This window comes from Halichoeres trimaculatus, unplaced genomic scaffold (genome assembly GCF_033239565.1).
Source record: "Halichoeres trimaculatus isolate MK-OKI-2021-1 unplaced genomic scaffold, fHalTri1.1 fHalTri1_scaffold_16, whole genome shotgun sequence".
NCBI classification, from domain to species: Eukaryota; Metazoa; Chordata; class Actinopteri; order Labriformes; family Labridae; genus Halichoeres; species Halichoeres trimaculatus.
Window position 1 is genome coordinate 31319309 of NW_027437194.1, and position 27263 is coordinate 31346571.

The 27263-nt window shown below is 40.9% G+C and overlaps 1 protein-coding gene across 1 annotated transcript; it reads left to right on the plus strand.

Annotated features, from left to right (window-relative positions):
• Positions 1-573: 573 nt before the first annotated feature.
• dusp4 (dual specificity phosphatase 4) lies at positions 574-27232 on the plus strand. Its single transcript, XM_074690601.1, has 4 exons — positions 574-1163; positions 3032-3159; positions 10483-10702; positions 22616-27232. The coding sequence occupies exons 1-4, from the start codon at positions 794-796 to the stop codon at positions 22993-22995; spliced, it is 1098 nt and encodes a 365-aa protein (XP_074546702.1). The 5' UTR covers positions 574-793; the 3' UTR covers positions 22996-27232.
• The last annotated feature ends 31 nt before the right edge of the window (positions 27233-27263 follow it).

Genomic DNA, 27263 nt, shown 5'->3' on the forward strand with positions numbered 1-27263 from the left:
ACACACACACACACACACACACACAAAGGAATAAAGAAAACTTTAGCACCCTGATGGGACATCACTTACACTATCTCATTTAGTAGTTATTTTGCACAAAGCTCTTTGTGCTTGGAAGGAACATGGTTAGCATATCCTGTTTACTTTGGCTAGAAATGTCAGCAGGTGACGCACCTGTGTTACCCACACAAAGGTTACAATTATTTATATAGCTGCATTTTTTTTTTCTGTGCTCTCATAAATGATATCAGAAGGTAACATTACGCACCTTTCTTCCGTGTCATGTTTTAGAGAGCTGTTATAGCGGTTACTTTGTAATGTGTGGAACTAAACGTGTTCATGAGGCGGTTAAACTCTTAGTCCAAACCGAATTTTTCAGTATTCCTCGGGTAGTCTAATCTCTCCATTTTTCAACTCTGATTTCATTAATGTCTGTTTTTTTTTATGAATGAACGGCAGAGGAGCGAGAGGGGACGGATAACTAGACGCTGTGTGATAGGCCTCTATCGGTTGACGTCACCTCCGCTATGACGCGAAACAGCCATTGACAAAAAAAAGGGGGAGGGGGGGGAGGAGGAGAAGCAACCTAGAAGTTCAGGTCGGTGAGGGTACGGGGGTGACCGGACTGAACGTCAACTGCGATTACAATGTGCGGTTAAAGAAAAGAGCAAAAGGAATCCATAGCAGGATCTGCGCGCCGTGTCCAGGGCTTGAAGGCTGTCGACGCAGAAAAAGGTGGAAACAGAGAGGAAAAGACAGTGAAGCCTACACACGCAGCCTGAAACGACGTGCAATGGAGGACCTGCGAGAGATGGATTGTCCGGTGGTGAAGCGGCTCCTCAAGGATGACAGCGCCAAGTGCCTCTTGCTGGACTGTCGCTCCTTCCTCGCCTTCAGCGCTGGACATATTAATGGTGCCGTTAACGCCCGCTGCAACACTATAGTCCGCCGCAGAGCTAAGGGCTCCGTGCTGAGCCTGGACCAGATACTAGCTGGGGACGAGGAGATCCGGGGCCGCGTACGCTCCGGGATGTATTCTGCAGTGGTGCTGTACGATGAGAGGACGCCGGATTCTGAGACAGTGAAGGAGGACAGCATCCTGACACTGGTCCTCAACGCGTTGTACAGGGACGCCTCCGGCACACAAGTCTACCTGCTAAAAGGTAAATATGGAGTCTGTGATTCCACACAGTTTAAATAACAATCTAATTACTATCTATGGCATATACCGTAAAAATGATTGACCCAACTGCACCAGCAGGCTAATACCAGCCAATGGAGTTAAGTCTCATTACATCAAAGTCAGATATATACTGGACATTACAAGTTACATGGTTTTCCGCGGTGGTAAAATCAAAGAACATTTGATTTGTTTATTCTGATATATTTTGGGGGTAAATCTAGCCTATAAGCCTTTAAATATTTACAACCTCATCATATCATCTTTTATTTTGATGTTCATTAAAATTTATTCAATATCTATACAATATATATCTATCTATCTATCTATCTATCTATCTATCTATCTATCTATCTATCTATCTATATATATATATATATATATATATATATATATATATATATATATATATCATAGCTCCTCTTAAGACGAATGACTTGGTTAAAATGAGTCCAACTTAAGCTTTGGCCATTTAATTTTTAACCATAAACTACAGTCTGTTATTGCCCTGCAACATAGATACTCAATAGTTTTAGGTCTTAATCCTTTTAATTAAAAAAAAAACCCCAAACAATAAATAAATAGTGCTACTGTATCGCTTTGCCGTGCTACACTTAGTCAATAACAGCCACACAGTGACCAAAAACAGTGAGCTAAGGGATTGAGGTTATGCTGGTGCATAGAAGCCACCTCATACTAGGGGACTTACAGAGACACAAAGGATATTTTTGGTCTCTTTGGGTAAACTGAAGATTCAATGCTAAAAAAAATGTAAAATCAACCCTTGATATATCCACCAAGCTGCAGGACTGCAGGAAATCTAAAAAATGAAACCTGTAAGCTGCAAGCTGTGGTGCATTATTGTTATTATTATTATTATTATTATTATTATTATTATTATTATTATTATTACTATTATTATTATTATTATTATTAGTAGTAGTAGTATAAATCCTGATGATGCCTTGAAGCTCAGGAGTGTATGTGTGTATCTAACAGAGACTACATTTTTACTGTTAATCTTATTTGATCACAAAGCAGATATATTAAAAAGCAAAGGGAGTGTGAAATATTTTAAAAGCCATGGCTTGGACAGAATAGGTCAGGGGTTGGTTCAAGACACCCTGTGTTACTTGGCACAGTTTACTGGTGCAGATTCTTAAACCCCCCCCACCAGGGGTGGGTAAATTTATTGAATCGATGCATTTAAATTTTTCCTCACCCAATTCAATATCGATTCAGCAAATCCTCTGAATCGATTCATCTCCTGGCAAGTGAGGGGGACTGTGCGTGTTACTTGCATTGTACAGACTAGGGCTACCAGAGATCAAACAACATAAAAATGGCAGCAGCAGCATGAAGCCAGATTCTTGGGCTTTAGAGTCTAACGTTTGTTTTTTTTTATTGCTCCAAAACGTGAGGTGACATACCACATATGTTCACGTCGGGCATAAGAATTGATAATCAAAGTATTTAAATCAATATCGAATCAATATTGAATCGAGTCGTAACCTAAAGCCAAGCCCTACCCCCCCAACACACACATAAACAAATATTTTTCTGTTACTGTAATGTGTCATGTTTTGCAATTTCATTGTACTTGTTGCAATCACAAATAAAGTTATTTTCTATTCTATTCTATTCTATTCTATTCTATTCTATTCTATTATATTATATTATATTATATTATATTATATTATATTATATACATGTTTAACCTTTAGAATGGTTTTGATGTGGTGTAGAAAGTAGTGTAGTGTAGTTTGAGTGTAGCACTCTGGTATTGTGCTCTATGATGCTCTGAAAAAATAACACAAAGAATACTTTTTGATCACACTGTCTCTTTTCCAGGTGGATATGACCGTTTTTTCTCAGAGTATCCTGAGTATTGTTTAAAGACCAAATCCTTGCCGTCTCTCACCAGCCAGTCAAGCATTGATTCTGCTTGCTCATCCTGTGGGACGCCATATCATGATCAGGTAAAACACTCTTCATTTTATTAAACTTTGCAAACAGTCAGCCATGTCAGCCAGTGGGTCATGTGTGTGCTGTATTTTTTTTTTTTTTTTGGTGTGTGCCAGGCCAGGCTACATGAGTGTTTCTATTCATGCATTATTAAAAAAGCACCACAGATGTACTACAAGTTACCACACCAAGAAGTAGCCTACCCAATATGCCATCAGTTTATTGTATTAAAACAATTTATGTCATGTTGGGCAAATAGAAAATAAAAGTATCAGTGCTGATGTATTTTTTTTTTCTAGCCAATAATGGCAACAACAGAATTTATCAACAGTTTGAGCTTTGATCCTTTACAAGCCAACTTTAGATTCTACATATTGACACAGAGTGCTGCCATGTGCAAACACTGACAGTTATTTGCCTTGCAACCTAACTGTTATTCACTTTTCCACACCCATTAGAACATTCCTCCATATGGTCTTGGTGTTCAGAGCAGTGGCAGCTTGGTTAGAGATTTTGTTAGTCTTAAAGCCAAGCTACCAAAAACTTGAAGAAGAGAAAGGGAAATGTTCAGAACATCTGTTTTTTATTTGTGTTGTCAAGGTGATAGTTCACTAGTGAGTCAAATGTGCATCACCTGCTATGATCCAGGCTACCTTGTTTTGTTGGTTAGCGATCTAATGTTTGAGACTGCAGTTTTTATGCAATGTTCACAGTCACATGTGCTGTAAGTCCACTTACTGGGTAACACACGAGGAGAGGAGGAGAGGAACACAGACAGGCCAGCCTTTGTGTGTTTCCAAGAAATAAAGCATAAATATCTCGCAGCCATTATCAGGTAAAGGTCATTTTTCCAGGAATAAACTGGTAGGTTCAGGATGGACCATAATATTGCTTGTTGGTTATTTCACCCAGTTTTTTTTCACAGTCCGCTCCCCTGCCCCCATTACATCTCTTAGCTGTATTGATTGCTTCCTGATGCCATATCAATACTGAAGTAGTTGGCAATGACACAGACATAGAGCCCTCATCAATAAATCCCATTACTGGTATAGAATGCCAACCTTTATTTTAAAAAGTAAAAGCGTGCAGCCGATAATTAGCCATGCTTTGGGATTTGCCACAGAAATTTCAGTGATACGCTAATAAGAAGGGAAAATAAGCTATATTTTTTGAAGAAGGCCTAAGAATATGTTTCAAAAATAAAATATAAACAATTGGCACAGAACATAAAATCATTTTGTAGTGTGATAATTTGGAACAACTTTTGTAAAAATGTGGGATTTCCCAGCCAATATTCAACTACAGATAAAAGAAAAACTATCTTTGAAAAGTTTCCTTTTATGAAGTTCAATAGGCAAGAAAGGAGAAAACGTGTGCTCGTATTTTTATATTTCGGGGCTTACTTGCTTTGTCTATATAATTTTATAGGGCTATTTGTACTTAACATATAACTGATGATAATTTGGTGTACTGCTTACAAACTGCATTTTTGCTATCACTGTTGCTTCTGTAAGTACATGTTATTTACAGGAAGCAGTTTCAAAAAATGAATGAATGAACTCTGAAAAGACTCACAGATTTACTTCAGAGTTCAGTTGTCTGTGTAAAATTGTTTCTGTAGAGCCAATTTCACTCAAAAGAAATAATTTCCTACTAATAAGTTGTGGTTGTAGAAAAAGTACACAGCATCCTCGGTGCAACATTACTCAATGGTAGTTCAGTCAGGTACACGCTTGTCATAAGGCGCGTTTCCCCCAAGCAGTCCGGGTCAGTTCAGTATGGTTTGGCTCGGTTTGGTACAGTTAAGCCTGATCCCGTTTGCATTTCCACAGCAAACTGTGCCCTCTTGTGGTAGGCGGCGTGCAAGCTAGATTCCGTAAGCCCCAGCTGTTAAACAATAGCGTGCCGTAGCAGAGTGACACAGTTTACCCCGCTAATAAATCCAACAAAGAAGAAAAACGTGACACAGTAAACAAAAAGCATTGATGGGAGACATGCAGCATTTCGTCCTCATTGTGATTGGCATGTAGCTCTTTGATACAAAGTGCAATCAAGCTTTGTTTCAGAGAAGTCTGTGTGCCGCCAGGAGAAATGTAGCTGCTGTCGTGGTAAGTGACGATTCTCCCGACCAATCAACAGTCTGCAGTGTGTTGCTCCACCTTCTGAGAGCGGATTGGTTCAGTCTGGCACCCATATGGAAGGGTTCCAAAAAAGTAGGCCGGCTCATCCCGGTTTTTGGGGATCTGTCCCGGGATAAGTCAGTGTAAACGCCACAAAATGCGCACCATACCGAGAAGAACTGAATCAGTCTGCTTGGTGGAAACGTGGCTATAGATTGAACCATTTAATGCCAAATAGATACAGTTAGAATTAGCGTTAAAGCTCTGCTTTTCAGAGTACTCCCTGGATTAGCGAGCAGCCTGCTCGAGCTTTCCAGGGAGTGCCAAAAGCGACTTTGAGAGGTGCTTGGGATAATTATTTTAATTGATCTTAATTTTGGTATGGCTACTATAAAAAGCGCGGACTTATTTCATTTTTTGAGTAATTGTGATGTACTGAATAAAAACCCCTTGAGCTGGTTTAACATTTTTTTATGAATAACAAATCCCAACAATGTTGAACTTCATGTTGAAAACTGCATGTCAAATATATCACCTACATCTTAACAGGACTTACAGCTCAGGGTTACCATATTAACAAACAGCTTCACTGTCTTCATCACAATTAAGATAAAGGTTAAGCCATGCCGAATAAAAAAAGAACAAACCTTGGCTCCCTGGGGACCATAGTTGGAGTTACCTCATATGCTCATATGTTGTTACCATGACGACCCATACAAACTGCAGAGTATATCCCATACAGTCTATGGTATATCCATGACCAATCAAAATTACCCAGCTATTTCCAGTCAAATTGAACTTAGTTATAACACAACGCAACTTAAGGGGGAAATGGAAAAATTACAACACAGCTAACCAGCTCACCAAAAATGACCCCATAACGATCAGTCTAATGACTCAAAGTGAAACAAAAATCAGTAAATCAGCAGCAGAAAAAGTTATCAAAACATGAAGCCTTCTTGTCTTACCTTTCTCTTTTCTGGGCTGGCAACATTAATTATTACTATTATCTTCATTAAATTATTTCAGAGAAATTCCACCATGAGTGGATCACCCGGGTCATGACCTCTTCTTCTTCTGTGGTTTTCATGGAAAGGTTCGATTTTGCTACGTTGCGTTTACTGCCATTCATTCTTTATCTCCTTACATTTATAAAATCTAAGAAAATACCTAATCACAAATCAACATGTCAAAAAGAAAAGCAACCGAGATCAGAGCTTTTTTCACAAAGCAGAAATGCAACAAAAGTGCCATCTCAAACCAGCAGCACTGTAATTTTACACAGTTACTGTACATAACGCCATGAATATAACAGTAGGCTATACTTTGTGGTTTAGCTAGCTGGGGCAATTTCTTGAATAGCATTACTGTAGTAAACAAGATAAGAGATAAATGAGCATTAAAACAGTCTGGCCTTACAAGCCATTTTATCAAAACAGTGTCCATCCAGGTAGCCATATACTTGCTTTGACTGAGGCCAATTAAAGCGCAAATGCAAGGAGCAGGGAGACAATCTGGCTGACCACAGAATCACCACTAGATGTCCTCAAATATCTTTAGACTCAACACGCTCACATACCAAATCTACACATATTTACATTTTTTTTTACCATGGTTATAAGGCTGTGGCCACATTAAAAAGTATATCAAATAATGGGCTGACTGTACCATCATCAACAGAAGTACAAACATTATAGAACATCACTGGGGTGCGTTACACAAACAACCATCAATCTCAGGTGTATTTTTCCATTGTTTTATTTGTCTAGGAAAAGAGTTCAGCAGAAATAAACAAAGAACTGCCAGAACAGGTGACTGAGAATGAATAGGTAAGGTCTGCACAAACAAAGAAGAAAGAGTCAGTGAGGTTATCTCATAGGTTACCAGCTACAATGAAAGTGTAATATGCACTTATTTGATCACAAAGCGATATATTTAATTATTTTCTAAGAAATTATTATGCAGGCTTTGGTTAAAATACATTACCCTTGATACTATTGCCTAAAGATCTCATTTGTGAACTCAGCTTGGACAGAAAAAGTTGTCCAGATATCTGACGAAAGATGGCTTTACTGTACAAAGAAAAGATGACAAGCAATAAAATAAATGTCAAATTTTAAATGAGATTTCTTTCTGAAACCATCAGATGAAATTAATTTGTGTTGCCCAAACTTTTTTTAAACTAAATTTATTACACATTATCCTTAGTGACATAACCTGCTTACAAGTACATCTTGTTATTTCAGTACAGTAACTTGTTACTTTATAACAAACAAAATTCATAGAAAATACAATGGCTCAAAACCATTTCACACAGTGTCTCTATAAAAAAAAAAGAGCTCACGAAGTTCTCAAATTCTGACATACCTTCACAGCAAGTGGAATCCCAGAGTGCAGCTGGTGGTGTTCAAGAACAAGAAAGTACAGATGTACATGTGAGAGAGAAAGATCTTTGAAAACCTGCAAATTTTATTCTGTAATTTATATCCTATATCCCTGCCCTGATGTCCACTAAACGGCATTACAGGATGAGCAGTCAACTTACAGAAGTAGGAGAGCATGCATCCTCGCACCCTTGTCAAAGTGATCAATCCCACAAACTTGATGAAGCTTTGGCCTCACCATATTAGCCATCAGCCAGGTTAATTCAGCCTCAAATTCTGGCAAACAGAACCCCCCGGTTCCAGGACAGCTGGTACAAGGACTACCCATGGCTCCACTACAGTCCAGAAAGAGAGGGAGTTCTGTGCTTCTACTGTGTTCGTGCCTTTGGTCATCAAACATCATCACCGGCTAAAAGTACAGAATAAGCTTTCATAACACAGGGGTTTAGAAATTGGAAGAAAAGTAGGGAGGTGTTTAATAAACATATGAGTAGCAAGGCACATGATATTGCATTAAACACATGCACACACAACTCCGTTCAAAAGGAACTGTGCCACACATCAGCAGCTGCACAGGGGGTAGCTCGGTCAGCTTTGACACACATGGTAAGTGCTGTCAAGTACCCCGCACAGCAGGGATTAGCCCTTTGAGGCCATGCCAATGAGGAGGGGAATTTTCATCACCTTGCTCTTCTTCAGGCTGAGAATGATCCCAATCTGGCCGCATGGCTAGAAAGGAATTATTTTTATACAAGTGCTGAGCAATAAAATGAATTAAACCATCTTTGATACATTCTTCATCATTACACTTCATATACAAATAAAACTAATCCCTATTCACATCTTTCCATAAAATTTCATTCATTCATTCATTCATTCATTCATTTATTTGATCAATTTGTCCCTTGAAGTGCAATTTGGTTTGCAGCAGATTCACATTTAGACATAAAAACATAGAAAACAAGCATGATAATATGAGCAAAATAGAAATTGGTGCATAGTTAGTTCTATTACAGGAAAGTAGATTAACAAGGAGGACTAATCAAACCAAGCTGTGCTCCTGCTCCTCCTAAAAAGCATGGTTAACGTAAACAACTAATAAAGGAGAAAAGACAGACTACTGGTCAGCAAATATACAGTAGCTGCATAGTAAAAAGCATGGTTAGCGTTAACAACAAGTAAAGGACAAAAGACAGACTACTGGTCAGCAAATATACAGTAGCTGCATTACAAGGTGCACGGTTTACAGGACAAACACAAATACCTCCTCTTCTCCTCTGGGTTTAAAGCGCAGATGGAGAGAGGCACAAAGGAAAACTTATCTAATTTTAGTAGCTGGAGGAACAGTAAGGCTGAGGCCAAAAGGAAGGAGCTTGTACTCCTGGTTCAGAGGCTGAGTTATTTGCATTTCTTCAGAATCAAAATTTATCAATTCATACACAGGACTCTCATTTAGCATGTGATGCACACATTTAAGACTTTTCACGCACTAAACCTAGTATTTATCATGCATAAAAATGAATGAAGTAGCATCTGACTACTAATTAACCCAATTTTAACTAAAATACAGTATGTGCAAAGAATGGATGATGAGGACTCCCACCTCCAACTTTCCAGTTGCAAGCCATAAAATGTCTCACTCTGACCCGTGATTAAAACTTAAGAGCCCTGTATTCATCTTGTCAATACAAAGAGTAACTTCATTACCAGGGGCAATGCCTGGTGCTACCCCAGTTAGCACTGCTCCTTTCCAATTGAGGTACTACTAAGATACGATGTTCAAAATGTTCCAAAAGTGTTCAAACACATCTGGCATCCCATTTTCTAACTGTATTTGGTATTATTATATCAGAAAAAAATATGTATGTTTTCCCTACAGAGCGTTTTACCAATGGAAAATTGTATCATTAGTAAATTTGGTATGCTAGGGGCAGTGAAGTTGTTTGAGGACATATTACCTTTTAAAACAAAACTTACACCCCTTGCATATATTGCATGGAACAGTCACTGGGTTGAACAAGCAAAGAAGTTTGCTAACTCACCACAGGTATTATCGTATAAAATAGCACACCTCAATTGGAGTGTGATAGGAGCCTCAATTTAGCACGGACTAATATTAACCAGCTACATGTTTTTTTCTAGGGAAGGTCTGCAGCATGTCTTCAACTCCCTTGATGAATACAGATGGTGCGTTCACGAGCGTTGGAATTTTCTATACTGCTGAAATTAACTAAGGTTATAATTTTAAGGAAATAATTTTTTTGTGTTCACTGATAAGTCACTACACTAACAGAAAATTCTTCGGCTTTTACATTCACTCATTGATTGTTTGTTAGTTTGTTCCTAGAGATACAGTTTGTAAAGCAAGATGTTTTCCATATATTTTCTGGAACTACTAAACTAAATAGATTCTCATTAACCACTGGTAATGAGGGTCTAGGTGGGATGATACGCAAGAATAATCTTATTAAAGAAATATTCAAGTGTGGTCAAGCTCAAACTTTAGTCATGTAGTCATGGTACACAGCTACTGATGCATACTAAGGCAGTTCATTCTTTGTGTTCAGTATATGCTGTTTTTCATTTAAATGAATTATGTACAGGACCCCCCCGCCCCCCCAATAAAAAATTTAATTAAGAAAATAAAATAAATAAATAAGGCTTGTTTAAGAGTTTAAGAGATGTTTTTTTTCCCCCAATGACTCTGTGAACTGACCAGATGAATGAATGAATTATTGACGAAGTGCCTCAGAACAGAAAATCTGCTTCTTAAATGCTGATTCATAACCCTGTCGTAAATAAATCATCTTCCTCCCCTCTGTCTTTGTTTCAGGGTGGGCCAGTGGAGATCCTCCCGTTCCTCTACCTTGGCAGTGCCCTCCATGCCTCAAAGAAAGAGGTTTTAGACAGCACTGGGATCTCTGCCTTGCTCAACGTGTCTGCTAACTGTCCAAACCACTTTGAGGGGGCATACCAGTACAAATGTATCCCAGTGGAAGACAACCATAAAGAAGACATCAGCTGTTGGTTCCTTGAGGCCATTGAGTTCATAGGTCAGTGAGTGACTGATTGTGTGTGTGTGTGTGTGTGTGTGTGTGTGTGTGTGTGTGTGTGTGTGTGTGCTAGTGGTTATGATTATCAATCAGTCAATTAATCAGACTTTATTTGTGTAACAATTTTCATACAGGATTTTGTAATGCAAAGTGCTTTACATGGGGAAAATAAAATGAAATAACAAGCTATGGCAAAAAAGCAGAAAATTGCATAATTGCATAAAATGAAAACACAAGACCCCCACAATCGCCCCTCCCCCAAACCATGTTCAGTGTACACACTCACTCCAAACTCACAGACCTAAAAAAGAAATTCTGACAGAAAACAGAATTAGAGATAGAAATAGAAATAGAAATAGAAAATACTTTATTAATCCCCGAGGGGAAATTCAGGAGTCACCGCAGCATTTAAGAAAACAAAAGTAAGAAAGAGTATAGAAAGTGCAAAAGGGTCCATAAGAAATTAGATGACGACTTCCCGTCCACCACTCGTCCACAACTCTCCAGCCCAGCCAGTCTCCACCCCCACAGGGTCCAGGACTGAGCCTCCCCAGCAGTCTGTTCAGTCTCTGTCTCCTGGATCCTGTCTGCTCACAGCAGGCGAAGCTCCTCCTATGTGGCGCCAACGTCCGATGTCAGCTCCGTCAGCCACGTCCGTGAACAGCACGATGCCGCTGGGTTAGCACAGCTAGCTCGTCCATCCCCCGGGGCTGGATCCCACGTTCCCAACAATGATGGATGGAAAGACAGGTCCACGTCGTCACCTCCCAGCTCACATCTGAGAACCAGCAGGTCGTCCTCACTTCTCCTCCTCAGCTCGAGGGAAATCATCAAGCCCTACACTAGTTAGCATTGACATGCTACAGGCTGCTAACAGCTAATTTCACATGTTAACAATGTAGCCATGGTTACATGTAGGATCTCCAGACAAACACGAGAGAAAAGTAGTAGAAATTATCGCCGAAGCCACAAAAAGTTTGGTGTCCGTGACCAACAATGAACCATACAAAGCGATGATCCACTCCAAATACAAAGATTACAAAAAAGAGACGGAAAAAATTACAAGAAATGGACAAAGACGAGAGAGTTGCTGCAACAGGCAGCTACCCACAGCTCTCCTCTCCTATTGCATGATGACGCAGAACTTAAAGTGCTTCGTTAGTGGGTCACATGAGCACAGCCCATTGGAATGAGATATGAAGCGCATACTGGAACATACAGGGAGAGGATTGATTCCGAGGCTGCAGGTATCTTACCTTTAAAATTGTTTGTTTACTGTCAACCGTTAAAACCTTCTAAAATAACAGTATTTTCATTACACTAAAGGAAGCTTACTACAAGCCCGACATCTGAGCATTTTTTCTTGGGCAGCGCCTAGCAACTTAATAATTCAGTTTGTAATTCAGTTCAGTGCGTATCTTCCCTTGAACTCTGCACAGGGCAGCAATGGGATTCGTAGGTAGAAGGGAGTGAAATGAGTGAATGGGGGGAAAGTGCAGAGTGTAAATGTGGCTGCTCAGTGTGCTAGTTTGAGCTTCTATAGCGCTGTTCTAGTCATGGACGACTTAAAGCTGCTTTACACCACAGGTCACACTTACCCATCCACACCCTTTCGCTCCCACACTCACTGACTGATAGATCCAATTTTTACTATGTTTGCTATCCATCAGAATGTCTAACAGAGTCACGTCCTTTCATGCCCATTCACACACCACTAACGCAGCAGTGGGAGCAACTTGTGGTTACACATCACCATGTGTCGCCCAGAGCTGGGCTTGAACCTGCAACCTTCCGATCACCAACCAAGCACATTCTCCAACTGCGCCACTGACGCCCTGATGTTGAGATGAATAACAACTGGATTTATGGATTCAAGGTTCTTTAGCTCGCCATCATCCTGGCCTGGATCAAAACAAGAACAGGACCAGTTTAAAATCTTTGTGTGCACACAGTTTCTGCACCATAAACAATGCAGGTTGCATCATTAGAGTGACTCACTCTTGCAAAAATATCTCAGTATATGATTACCAAATGCATCATTATTCAAATAAATAGTAATGTACTACATGAAGACGTTCCTAGTAGCACTTCAGTGCATAAAGATGCATAGGACTAGACACAACCAAGAGCTTCAAATATTACGTTTCAAACGGCATCAACCCACCTTTACACCGTACTAACAGACAGAAAACAATGTAACAGGGACATAACATACAGAGCATTAAATCAGTTCAACACATTTAGAGAAACAGGCATAAAATCCCAGGCCAACCGTTGCATGTAAAACAGCAGAAACTGCAATGCTATTATGCCAGCTACATTGAATGTTGAGCTAAGCTACTAGCTTGTGCGACTCACCGTTCAGTGGATTTACTTGAGAAAAAATGCTCAGATGTCGGGCTTGTAGTAAGCTTCCTTTAGTGTAATGAAAATACTGTTATTTTAGAAGGTTTTAAAGGTTGAGACAGTGAACAAACAATTTTAAAGGTAAGATACCTGCAGCCTTGGAATCAATCAGCATGGTTCACAAACCTCCTCTCCCTGTATGTTCCAGTATGCGCTTCATATCTCATTCCAATGGGCCGCGCTCATGTGACCCACTAACGAAGCACTTTAAGTTCTGCGTCATCATGCAATAGGAGAGGAGTGAGGACAGAGGGTTTTTTTCCCACCCGGTTTACATAAAACTAAAATAATAATTTATTTAAAAAATACTTGAAAGTACTAGAGGGTAAGATAAGTGAATGTGTAAGTACATAGATAAATAAAATAATTTGGTATAACAATATACAATAAAAGTTGGATACAAAATATGGTAAAATGAGAAAGTGTAACATCAGGTGCATATGAAATCAGCTAAAATAGGAACATAAAAGGAAAAGCATTATCAAAGAATGAAATTCTAATTTAAAAAAATAAAAAAAAATCAAATGTAGAAATAAAAAAATAAGGGGGTTAAAATAAAATAAAATAAATAATAAAATAAATTAAAATCTCATCTCATTCTCATTTTTCACCACTTATCCGGGTCTGGGTCGCAGGGGCAGCAGTGCCATCAGTGCCATCAGCGAAGACCGATGACCTCTGTCCCCCGGCCACTTCCATGAGCTCAATACCAAGGCGTTCCCAAGCCAGTCGAGAGATATAATCTCTCCACCATGTCCTGGGTCTACCCTAGGGTCCCCTCCCAGTTGGACATGCCCGAAACACCTCCCAAGGTAGGCTGAGGAGTGTGATCCCCCTGTAGTTGGAACACACCCTCTAGTCCCCCTTGTTAAAAAGGGGAACCACCAACCCAGTCTGCCAATCCAGAAGCACTGTCCCCTATGTCCATGCAATGTTGCAGAGATGTGTCAGCCAAGACAGCACTACAAAATCTAGAGCTTTGGAACTCAGGACGGATCTTGTCTACCCCCGGGGCTTTACCGCTGCAGAGTTGTTTAACTGCCTCAGCAACTTCAGCCACAGTGATCGACGGGCCCAACCCCAAGTCCTCTGGCTCTGCTTCCTCGACGGAATGCATGTTGGTGGAATTGAGGAGTATTCCTTCCACTGCCCGACTATACTCTCAGGACGCGGTCACGCTGACCATCCAAAACGTGCCGTGCTTAAGCACAATTGACCCCTGCAGCGTCGATTCCCAGCTGGAGAGTACGGCCGGCGGTCACACTACCCCAATATGAACCAGACTTTAGCGGGTATCAGACACGCGCACAGCCCGCCTACGTTATCGTGAAGCATTTGTTTACATGAAGCGCGATCTCATCAGAGTCAGCACAATGAGACACAGAGAGCACTGCGACAACTTTAGAGACTTTTGAACTTATTCTAAGTCATTTTCACCCGACACAGCCCTCTAACACCCCCGCTTTGTTTAAATGATCGTCGAGAGATGCGCTCACGGTGATTATACGTAATGGATCGCACACGCTGTCCGCGTGCTTGTGCTCGTGCATGAAGTAAACCGTGCCGAAGCCCACCCCTTCGAAGCATGCCGAAGCACAGAAGGGAATCGTGCTTGAGCACGGTACAGTTGCGGTCACACTGGCCTTTCCAAACGTGCTTTACGGCTGAAGCGTGCTTAGGCACGGCACGATTGGCCAGTGTGACCGCGTCCTCAGTTGAGGTCAGCAGCTCCCCATCCCCACTGTAAACAGTGTGGACAGTGTGGAGCCGCTGGACAGTTTGCCAGAATTTTTTCCATGGACTCACTAAACTTCTCCCATTGTCGGGTATTTGCCTCAGTGACCGCAAGAGCCACGCAACCCTTGGCCTGCCGGTACCTGCCAGCTGCTTCTGGAGTCCCACAAGCCAACCATGCCCTGCAAGACTCCTTCTTTCGCCTGACGGCACCCTTCAGCTCTGGTATCCACAAACATGTTCGGGGATTACCACCGCAACATGCACCAGCCACCACGGGCTCACAACTCCAGACAGCCTTTCCCAGCAAACCCTCACTATTAATTTAGGTCTACCAGGTCTGCCCAGCATCTTCCCCCACCATCTGATCTAACTCACCACCAGGTGGTGATCAGTTGACAGCTCTGCTCCTCTCTTCACTCAAGTGTCCAAAACATGCGGCCGCAGATCAGCTGACACGACTACAAAGTCGATCACTGATCTGCGACCCAGGGTGTCCTGGTACCAGGTGCACTTATAGACACCCTTATGTTCGAACATCGTGTTACTTATGGACAAACTGTGACTAGCACAGAAGTCCAACAACCGAACACCACTCTGGTTCAGATCGGGCAAGCCGTTCCTCCCAATCACGCCCCTCCGAGTCACGCTGTCATTTCCCACGTGAGCTTTGAAGTCCACCATTAAGACAATGGAGTCCCCAGTTGGGGTGTTTTCCAACACCTGTCCCAAGGAATCCAAAAAGTGTGAGTACTCTGAGCTGCTGTTCCGTTCTTCAAACTGAAGGCGCAGAGAAGCAACCCTTTCGTCCACTGGGGAAAAACTGCAAGACACTGGCAGAAAGCTGGGGAGCTATGAGTAAGCCCATACCTGCTCTAACCCTCTCACCCGGGACAACACCAGCAAAGAAGAGAGTCAAACCCCTCTTGAGAAGGTTGGTTCCAGAGCCCAAGCTGTGCACTGAGGTGAGCCCAACTATATCTAGCCAGTATCACTCTACCTCCTGCACCAGTTCAGGTTCCTTCCCCACTAGAGGTGATGTTCCATGTCCTAAAAGCCAGTTTCCGTAACCGGGGATCAGGCCGCCAAGGCCTCCGCCTTTGACCGCCGCCCTATCCACATCACACCGGACCCCTATGGCTCCTCCCCCAGGTGGTGGGTCCGCAGGTGGATGGACCCATGTCACCCATTTGGGCTTGGCCTGACTGGGCCCCATGAGTAAAGGCCCAGAGACCCTCCGGCCAACAGTAGGTGCTGCTCCCAAGATTTCAGGTAGACTGTTCCACAGACATGTTTTAATTCTAATGGTGCGGCCACATCGAACGCGAATTTGCGGCGCGATTACATACAAAGTCAATGCAAAGACGCGCTTAGCCGCCGATTCGCCTCGGGCGGCGCGTTTCGCACGTTTGGAGCGTTCACGCGTTTGGGCAGTAGACGTGAATTCGCTCGAGTTCAAAATATTCCCCCACGACGTCATTGTTTTGACGACGTTGGGGGGCAACTGCTGCCTGCTCCGGCTCCAACTCCACCGGAGGATGGAGGAGAAAACAATCTGTGCGGTGTGTCATCATCCAGAGTTTTACGATACGACGTGTGTACTCTACAGAGACCGGCAAAACAGGAGCAGGCTTGGTTGAAAGTCTCTGAGGAGACAGGTTTTGAATGTAAGTTCTGAAAACATTCGTTCCCAGCTGGATCTGCCTGCACGGGCTATCACTGAGTCCGACTGTGTTTTCCTCAGCGGAGTTTTGAGCCTGATAGAGAGGAGGAAAGTGCGGGGCAGGGGCAGAGCCAGGGAAAAGATGGAAGTTCTCTGTGCTCCTCTCTTTCCTCCACCCCTTCATTCTCCCCAGGGAGACCTCCGGGAACATGGGTCGGGGGTTCGGGTGGTCGGGGGTTCGGGGGATCGAGGATGAGATCGCAGGGAACAGCCAAGCAGGGCTGGTGGATTACCAGGGAGAGGCAGCAGGCATTGATTGTGATCTCCAAAGCTTTCACACACTCTCCTGTCATGCTTTGGAAACCACAGCTCATTGTTTTTCAGCTGCTCTTTTGGACTTTCGGTCTTTAAATGAACGAGCTCTCTACTCCGCATGCGCAGTACCGCGCTAACGCGCGTTCGCCCCTCAGCTTATCAAAAAAGTCCAGCGGCGAGACTCGGGCGTTCACGCGGCAGGCCATTCGCGCGAGTAAATTTGCGTGTTTGCTTTTGGTGTGGCCGCGGCATTACTCTGGGAACAGTTAAAAGGCCACTACCTGAAGACCTGAGGGCTCTACAGGGTTTATATGGTAGAAGCAAATCAGATAAATAGGCAGGAGCAAGACCATTGAAAGATTTAAAAACCAATAAAAGAACCTTAAAATCTATTCCGGAAGATACAGGAAGCCAATGCAAAGACTTAGAAATCGGTGCGATGTGGGCTCTCCTTCTGGTCTTTGTCAGCGTGCGAGCAGCTGAGTTCTGAATGAGCTGAAGCTGTGCGATGTTCTTTGTTGGTCAACCAGAGCATTACAGTAGTCATTTCTACAAGTGATAAAAGCATGGGTAAGAGTGTTTCCATTGGCCTGAGAAAGAAACTGGCACGCTCTGGAAATTGTCTTTAAATGATAAAATGTTTTTTGGGTAATATCTCTGATGTGCAGGTCAAAGCTGAGATCTGAATCAAATAAAACACCAAGATTTTTGACCTGCTTACATGGATTAAAAGACAAAGCTTGGAGTTTGCTCTCCACTTTCTCTCTCTCTGGACCTGTACCAACAACTGAAACCTGAGTTTTGTCCTGGGTGAGCTGAAGAAAGTTGTCTGCCACCCAAGACCTGACATCTAAAATACAGTTAAAAAGGCGTTGATGGGCCCTGTGTCATCAGGAGACACGGCGATGTAAAGCTGTGTGTCATCAGCATAACTGTAAAAGTTGATGCTTTGTCTCCTGATGACATCACCGAAAGTTAACATATAAATATTAAAAAGTGTTGGACCCAAAATTGAACCCTCGGGGACACAGCAGTTAATATTGTGGAGTCCTGACTGGCAATCCCCCATGTTAAGACTTTCTGTCAGTAAGATACAATTTAAACCAATCAAAAACAGTGCCAGTGATTCCATCAAAACCATTGAGCCTATCTAAAAGAATTTGGTTATTTACAGTATCGAATGGTGCACTCAGGTCGAGCAGAACAAGCACAGAGAGCATTTTCTGATCTGCATTTTACCTGAGATCATTCACTATTTTTACTAATGCCATCTCTATGCTGTTGCCGACCCTAAAGCCAGACTGATACATTTCACCAATATTTAACATTCTAATAAAATCATTTAACTGGTTAAAAACATTTTTTTCTAAAATTTTACATAAATGGCAGATTGGAAACTGGCCTGTAGTTATTTAAGATCAACGAGTCCATATTTAATCTCTTCAGAAGGGGCTTGACAACTGCTGTTTTAGGAGCATTAGAAAAAATGGCCATCTGAAGAGAATAATTACAATTATGTAAATAGATTATGATTAAGTGTTTGTCAGTATTGAGCCTTTTTACATACATGTTTATATGTTTCTCTGCTACATTCTACTGGTAAGAACGATGTTTTTAATAGCAAAAACAACAATTGTTTGAACTTACTTAACCAAAGGGGGGTGTTTTTCCCTGGAAAAAAAAAATGTAAATCCTAAACTAGTACACATGCAAACCTGAGATTGTTTATTTGAAGAGAATTTGTTTATTTGTATTTTATTGTACAGGGATCTTGTACACACATGAAAAGATTACATTGTCATGTAAACCAATATGAGACAGAGTTTGGGTATGTTTTTTACTGTTTTCAATTCTCCACTTAGAGAATTGAAATGGAGAAATTCATGGGGAAATTTCGCCACAGCCCTTCCGATGCCTCCACTACCGAGGATCAAAAACACAAACTGAACACTACACTGAACATAGAACTAACAGCAGAGATGTTACAATATGAACACCAGAGTCCCTATGTGCGGATGTGGACATGTACAAGGAAGTGAGAGAAGTGCGTTGCTCTGAGAAAGTGACATGTTTTTTGCCAAAAAGGTGTGTCCATTGCACTTTTGCAATAATCTTCAATATGGAAACTTCTGAAAAACAACCTCATGAGAGCATAACATTTTTTATCACAAATGAGAAATTTTTCGAACATTTGATGTTACCATTTTTTATGCAATATTTTGGTTTAGTGCAATTCTAGGTGTAATGGAAATGCAGCATCTGTTACTGGAGAAATTCCATCCCGCACTTTCTACGATCATTTACCACAGTTTACAGATATGTGTTATCGTCTAACTCTCTTTTATATACTTTAATGATGCACTTCACAACGAAAATATCCTGTGAGTCACAGAGAAAACTTTAGTTTCCATTGCTAGTTCTAAGTGTACTATATTCGCATATAAAGTCAGCTCAGGCAGAAATGCCCCCTGTCACTCTGTGTGGTTTATATTTACTTTAAGCTTCATCCTGATCAGTTTGTGGGGAATGGAATGAGGGGCATTTGTAATGTATGCAAATTTTGCATTCACTACATTGTTTGTGATTTGCAGTTGCAGAAATATAAGAATCTTTTCATTTATATTTGGTCTGCAAGATTATTATTTAATCATGGGAAAATCAGAGCATTAACCCAGTATCGGAAATTGGATCGAATCATGAGTTGCACGTATCATTACATCCCTAATGATTAATAAATCTGATAATTGTCCTTTTAAATTATGATTTGTGTTAAAATGTCAGTTGTGAGGATGTTTCTTAAAAAAAAAGTAGTTTAAATAGTCATACCCTATCTGTCAGCAAGAAGTTGCATTCTAGAAGCTTGGACCATCAACATTATAGCCTTTTTTGTTTGACATTTCAATGAGTAATGTACCAATGATCAAAAAAAAAAATACTTCAAAGATACCTGTTTAGCTTTTTTTCTGCTTTTTGCTTGAAGTTGACTGAGTGTGAGGTGCAGAAATGGTGGCTCATTACATACTATTTTCTAGGAGCAATTTATCACACACATTCCTGTAGACTTTCCTTAAAAAGACAATACCAACCAGATTGTGCGATTTGCAAAGCAAAAGCTTTTCATGCTGTGCACAGACGGGAAATGTGTGTGTGTGTGTGTGTGTGTGTGTGTGTGTGTGTGTGTTTTCAGCTGCTAGTATATGTATGTGTGAGTGTGTGAGTGCTGGTGCTGGTATGCGTCATAGTTAGCTGCTGGGGGACCAGAGTCTGACTCATCCACCATTACAGGGTAAACAGACACTGTGTTGGAGTTACCTGAAATCATGTTAGAGTGTAAAAATAACAGAGTTTCTCCTAAACCCTTTTTTACACACATAGAAAAACGTGGGGACATTTAAAAAGACACAAAGCATCTATTTTTGAGGAATGGAAAATGGGGGTGCAGGCTGTTTGTGGTAAGGTGTCTGTGTTTAGAGAAACCATACCATAACTTAATTCAGAAAAGTGGTCAGGTGAACTGTATTCAAACAATAATTTTGTTTTCTGTTGGAAACACAGCAGGTAATTGTCCATATAACTGACTGATTGATTTAATCAGGTAGCAGACACCAAATTAAGTCACTCTGTTTTCTTTGCTCCAACCAATGAACATAATTGTCCAACTCATCCAACAAACTGAGGGTCTTGAGGAAATTAAAAAATCAAAACGCTGCAGTTCAACCTAAATATGGTTACTCACAGAAATGGATATCTTGGCATGTGTCTAAATCAGGGCTGTCAAATTTGGGGCCCACAGGCCATGTTCAAATTTGTATTGTTTATTATCATCATTATTTTCCCACTGCCCGCAGCCTGAACATTGAATTGATAACACGGCAGTATGCCTTGTACGTAGGCAGAATATTGCAGTTTTAAAAGGGTAAAATCTTTGTCGCCACTATCAAACGGGAGAGAAAGGTGAAGGCTGGGGACTTTCTATCGAAGCTAACCTCCCAAAAACGTACCCTGCTCCATCCGTCAACTGTACAAGAAAGTGTGACTCGGGCAAGTTATAGGATTAGCGGCGTCATTGTCAGAAGTGCACGACCTTTTGCAGTGGGCGATTTTGTGAAGGGAGCTGTCAGCTGGAGCCTGACATTGACAGACTTTTCAAAACCAAGTATAGGCTCCATGTCTCCCACTGACAGGCCTTCTGCATGCAATATGCACTGAGGATTGTAGGCCCAGGTCGAGATGGGTGTATAGTCTTTTTCAAGCACAGAAGAATGTTCAGGCCTAAGCCTAAAATTTATGTAACTTTGGTGCATGTTCTGCTCTGAATGGTTAATGTGCCAGTTTAAATTAGTGTACATACAGTTGTCATAAGGAAAAAATGAATGTTCAGTAATTTCACTTAATTAAGGTGTTTTCATTTTCGAAATTACTTGTATGAGTATTTATTTAGCAAAATTATGCTATAGGCATATTTATTATCATGCACTGCAACATGAATATTTAGTTTTGTCCCGCAACCCTCCACCCTGATTGGTTTTTGACCCTTCACTGAAAAGAATTTGGACACCCCTGGTCTTAACAAAGCTAAGGAGACAGAGACAGAACAAGAAGCTGGGAGGATTTGTGAATGCGACTGATGACTGCACTTGTTTGCACTTGTGTGTTTCAATTAAGTGTAATTTGCTATTTTCTCACTTTGTAGTAAGTTTCTGGTTTAATCACACGGAGAGGGAGGGTGAGACGTAGGAAGTGAAGAGTAAATCATCTGTTGTGTTCCAAGTACCTGTAGGCTGGGGGAATAAAAACACAGTCAGGGTAACAGTTGGATTCTGCACTTATTGTCATTGGAAAAGAAAATTCTGTACACTCAGAGCAGATGGAGAAAAGGCCAGAACATGGGCTTTAATCTAAGATTTAGTTCAACATTTCAGCTTCACATTCGCCAAAACAATAAATAAATAAATAAAAATGCAAGAGATTGGCCAGCACCTACTCCTTCCCTTTCATTACATGTGAATTAAAATTCACATTTCAAATTTTGTACTGTCTCAGTGTGATGAAGGCAAGTGTGAGTGCATATGTCAAATAATACTGAATGTAAGACTGCAATAACAGTTTTGAGTAAAGGTCCCCTGACTGAATTAACATTTTATCTTTTGAAAAGTTGAATGCAGGAGCATTTTGATTAACAAGATGTCAAGACTTCAGCTTAGTTCTCTTTAATTTGCAGTAAAGAAATAATGTTATTGGCAAATTATAAATGTCTGCAGCCATGTAAGGACCTTGACCAACCCTAGAATAGAAAAGTTGGTTTGAGTGTCACTCTAAAAAAATACCAACAGCTAAGCTTATTATAAGTAGGTGTATTTTTGAAACATTTTAACCATCATGGTTAAGCATTAAGCATGATATTATACATGTATAATATTTATTTATAATTATACATTATAAATAAAGTATACTGATGCTGTGTTTAAAGTCACCGTAGAGGTTATAATCATCCTGAATGATGCTGAAATGGCTGTACCAAGTTGAAAGAATATAAACCAGTTATTTGTAGAATTACTGAACTTTAATGTCAGCTTATGGACAGAGTTGAAAAGTTTACAGAGTAACTGGAGGACATTATTTTAATTTTTTTTGTGTCAGTTCTGTCTGTGTATATTGAAATATTTCTGTATAAGTTAACTTGAAGGTGCTAATGGAAAATTAAATGATAAGTTCATAGTATTTTCTCACTGATAAGAATTTATCAAATCCATTGCATTCATCTTATAGTGTTTTTTTTCTCCCCTCCCAAACAGATTCGGTAAGAGAGTCTGGTGGACGAGTTCTGGTCCACTGTCAAGCAGGTATCTCTCGCTCTGCAACCATCTGCCTCGCCTACCTGATGAAGAGAAAGCGGGTGCGTCTGGATGAAGCGTTTGAGTTTGTGCGCCGGCGCCGCAGTATCATCTCCCCCAACTTTAGCTTCATGGGTCAGCTTCTGCAGTTCGAGTCACAGCTTCTTGCCACATCGTGTGCTGCAGAAGCTGCAGCTACAGCAAGCCCTTTGCTCGGACCCAAGTCCTCAACGACCACAACCTCAACGTCAACAACACCAACCTCCCCATTCATTTTCAACTTTCCAGTGAACCCTGCATATCTGCACCACAGCCCACTTACGACATCTCCTGGCTGTTGATGGAGAGCCCCCCCACCCCACCCCCACCCAAAGAAACAAAAAATAACTGAGCACAGACTTGGCTGCCATTGTCTGGATTAGCTGTCAGTCTTACTGACTACTGCAAGATGTACATGCTTCCAGGGTGGGGGAGGTGAAAAGGGTCATTGGTGCCTGATGAAAACTCAAAAAGAAACTTTTTACAGTCCAGAAACCAGCCAGCACTCCTTCCGTCTTAACACAGGATTTTCTCAGTTTGACCAAAAATGAACTGGCTTTCAAAACCTGTCTCAGTAAACAAGTCTGGTTGGAGTGTCGGACTGACATTTTTGCTGAAGTAACTCTTCTCCTCTTTTTAAAAAAACAAAAAACAAAAAAACCCCCACACATTTACAGAGGCACACATGCTGACCCAGAGAGGCATGTACTTCAGTGAAGCTCTCTGCCTCAAGCACAAACACACAGACACATAATCATGACAACCTACTGAATAAGCTCAGTTTGAAGACAGGGTCTGTTGCTATGGAGACTGCAGGTCTTTTTAAGAGAAGATGGACACAAGAAGGAGTGAGGAATTTTAAGCACCCTCTCCTTATCCTGTTATTGTCCCTCCTGCTTCCAGACAGAAGAGATGAATAGAGAAAAGAAGGGGAAAGAAAGTGATAGAAAGCAGGAGTCTCTCCAGTGACAGTTGCTCTTCCAGCGATCTGGCCTGAGCTTCATACATCCTCTTCCTCCCTCTCCTCTCATCTCTTGATGCATTTTCTCCTCCTCCCAGCTTTGCTTTTCATCTTTACCCTGTTCTCTGCTGCCCATGTCTTTATGAAGAGGCTAAAAAAGATAAAATAAGATGCCAGGCTAAAACATTTGCCAATAGACTGGGAAATCTTACTGCAGATTCCTGATACTCTCTGTAGGAAACCCCATCTGCCATACCCCCAAAAAAAAGAGAAAGAAAGAAAGCGTCAGTATCAAGAAAGGAGAAAAACATAGAATGCCTTTGTGAAAATAGTTTGGTTTAAGAAGTAGCATGTGTCATTTTTAGCACACAGGCTGAGATCACAGTGGCTTGGGATACGCTTAAAATGAGACAGCTGCTTAATGAACCATGCTGGTGGTATAAAGACCTTTTATGGGTATTTGCTCATTTATTTTGGGGTTACTTACATGAACATAAAATATTGGCTCCTATGAATTGAATAGTTACAATTATTGAGTTAATGGGGGAAATGTGCACCTGTAATGGGTCTTTTAAGATGTTTTGCCTTGTTCATAAAGGACTTGGACTTTGGTGTTCCTGGATTTGCCAATGAAATATTTTCTTCCTTAGCTGCCAGAAAATCTAATGATGAATGTTAATCAGCCTCTTACAACACATGATTCATCCTGACAGTATAACCTCTTTTCCCATTTTCAAACAAACAAAGGCTTCTCTAACCACTAACTAACAGATGAAACTCAGAAAAACACATCTCAAACTATTTTCACGAGGCATTAGGCTCACATTTTACAAGATGAAAAAAGAAGAAACAACAGATGTATGAAAAGCAGTGCTTTTAATGTATCCCTAAAACTGAGGAGACCAACTTTCTTAAACCCTCCAGTGGACATTGAAAGGATGATGATGATCAGATGAAAATTATTATCAAGTACTTCTTCCTCTTGAACCAGAGGGACTTTAGATTTAGTATTTAAATTCTCTGATATTTTCCTTCAATCGTAGCTGGATTTTTGAAAGACTGGATATTCAAAATGATTTTACACTCTGCTTTAAAAAAGGGACCCTCAGTGTTGCTGCTTGTGAGAATAATCCAGGAACAAAACACAACCACCTTCTGACCTTAAATCCATAGTGAAAGTGGAAAATGAGAAAGGAGTTTTTCTGGCCATAACTCAAGAACAGTTCGATGCTCTGCCTGAGTCCTGATATGCATGCACACACACTCAGACACAAACATACATGTGAACCATAATATAACCCCATTGCTGCAGGCTTGTCCAAAATTCAGTGTGTGCATTTTGTTTGGAGTCTTGCAATACCATACAGTATGTTCAAGAGAAGAAACAAGAGCAGTGACTTTAGGGGGTTTTACACCCAAGACTTGAAATCCTTTTATTTCCTTTTCTGCAACAACTTTTGTAGTGCTCTGCCTCTATCTAAACTGGCTCTGCTTTACACCCTGTGCTAGACACCCATAGGCACAGACTCAAACCATGCAGTTTTTTTTTGTGTGTGTTTTTTTTGACCAGGGTCCCAGTGTCTAACAGACAGCTCTCTCTCTCTCTCTCTCTCTCTCTCTCTCTCTCTCTCTCTCTCTCTCACACACACACACACACACACACACACACACACACACACACACACACACACACACACACACACACACACACACACACACAGGGTTTCAAAGTCAACAAACCTTTCTGTTTTTGAAGATTGTCAGCACCTTTCTCTGTAGCACTTTGTGATGCAATACTGTGTTTATAATTTATACATACTTTGAGCATTGTGGTCATTTTAGACTGACAAAACTTTGCACAAAGGGATTTTACTGATGTTAAGTTAGGTGAAAAAAAAGAAAAGAGAGCCAACTAGTTTTAAAGGCAATACTTTATACACATTGGCCCTCATTTATCAAACGCCTGAAAAATGGGTGTACGTTCCTTTCCACGCACAGATCGGCATTTATCAACCTGAACGTGGGCGTCGTGTACGCTCAAATCCCACGCCAGGTCTGAGTTCGTGTACGCAAGTTTCATGTCAATGGAGAGCGGGGTGCGACGAGGGAAATCCATCTGTGGAGGAGAGTTATTAGATCATATGAACGCAAAACATTTTCAGAAATAAAAAACGGATGATCTTAGATTAATATTTAGATCCTTGAATTAGATATGACACCAAGAATGCTTTTAACTGTTCACTGTTATTCCGCCAATCTATAAAATACTTCGATATGAAAGAGCAGCAGGAGCTGTCAGTTGATTTCTAAGTTTAAAAAAATATTTCCTCGATCGGTTTACCCCCCAAAAAAGTGTAAATAGAGAGGCTGTTACAAGTTTTTAATGCACTCCCATGTTCATGATAAAGTCTCCGCAGAGAACATTCAGACGACGCTGGATCAAACGTTTAGAACGGATTTTTATTTTAAGGAGGCGGTATTGATTACAGGATTTACCTTGAAGATGATTTATATGATAATATTGTAAGGATCAATATATTGATCCTTACATTGTCATATAAACGTGAACTGTGTGCGTAAAAGTTCAATTTCAATTTCGTAACAAAGGACGTTCATTTACACGAGATCACAACCTATGTGCTCGTCTCGTGGTACGAGTAATAAAACTCTGGTCTACCCGTGCGTTATTGCGCTCGATCTACACACTTCAGCTCCACTCCCTCCTCAGTCTGTGACAGGTTCAGGCTGGAGTCTGCAGCTTCTTTCAGAGCTCAAACACATTTTTAAAAGCCAACTTTCCACGTTTCTGGACCTGAACGGAATATAATAATATTGTGGCTTCTAACTGTCAGACAGCACGGATTCATTAATCAAGGTGTAAACAAGGGCTGTGTAAATTAAATGTTTAAAACTCTGTTGTGTTTTAGTTTGTCACATCCACGCTGCTGAATTACTGCAGTGACTTCCTTCAAGAGGATTTTTTTCTGATTCGCTCTATTTTCCGACTGCCGAACAACGCGGTGTCATTTCCCTCTCTACCTGTTGCTATGCCATGTGGCGTTGTCGATTACCGGCATGGAGAAGTTCCTTTTACCCGTAATGCGTCCCTCCATGTCGTAAATTCCGTGGGTTCGGCCAGCTGAACCTTGAATATTTAGGGGCGTGTTATGTTAATTACGGTTGTTTTCAGCCGCCACGTTTATCAACAGCTGATCAGGCGTACGCCGTGATTGGCCCTGGTACGCACGTTTCATAAATCGCACGTGAACGTTGCGTAAACTGGTTTTTACACCCAAATCTGCGCAAATTCCCACGCAAGATTGATAAACGAGGGCCATTGCGTAGCACCTGTCTGTCAGTCTATCTGCCTCTCTGTGTTAGTTCATCTGTCTTTACTGTCTCTGTCTGTTCAATACTGCCTACCATGGCAATATCAATCCTTCACAAGGATATTAATATATAGAAAAATCAACCATCCCTGAATTTTATTGTGGAATGAATGATCTGTGCATTTATTTATTAATGGAGAGCCACCGTTGAATAAACAATGTTCTTAATTAAGTCTGTGGGCTTTATATATATATATATATATATATATATATATATATA

What these genes read in the sequence shown, in the direction of transcription:
- dusp4 (XM_074690601.1), top strand. Translation starts at nt 794, where the DNA reads ATGGAGGACCTGCGAGAGATGGATTGTCCGGTGGTGAAGCGGCTCCTC. An exon ending in ACAAGTCTACCTGCTAAAAG is followed by an intron (nt 1,164 to 3,031) that starts GTAAATATGGAG and finishes TCTCTTTTCCAG; the next exon opens with GTGGATATGACCGTTTTTTC. An exon ending in TGAGGCCATTGAGTTCATAG is followed by an intron (nt 10,703 to 22,615) that starts GTCAGTGAGTGA and finishes CCTCCCAAACAG; the next exon opens with ATTCGGTAAGAGAGTCTGGT.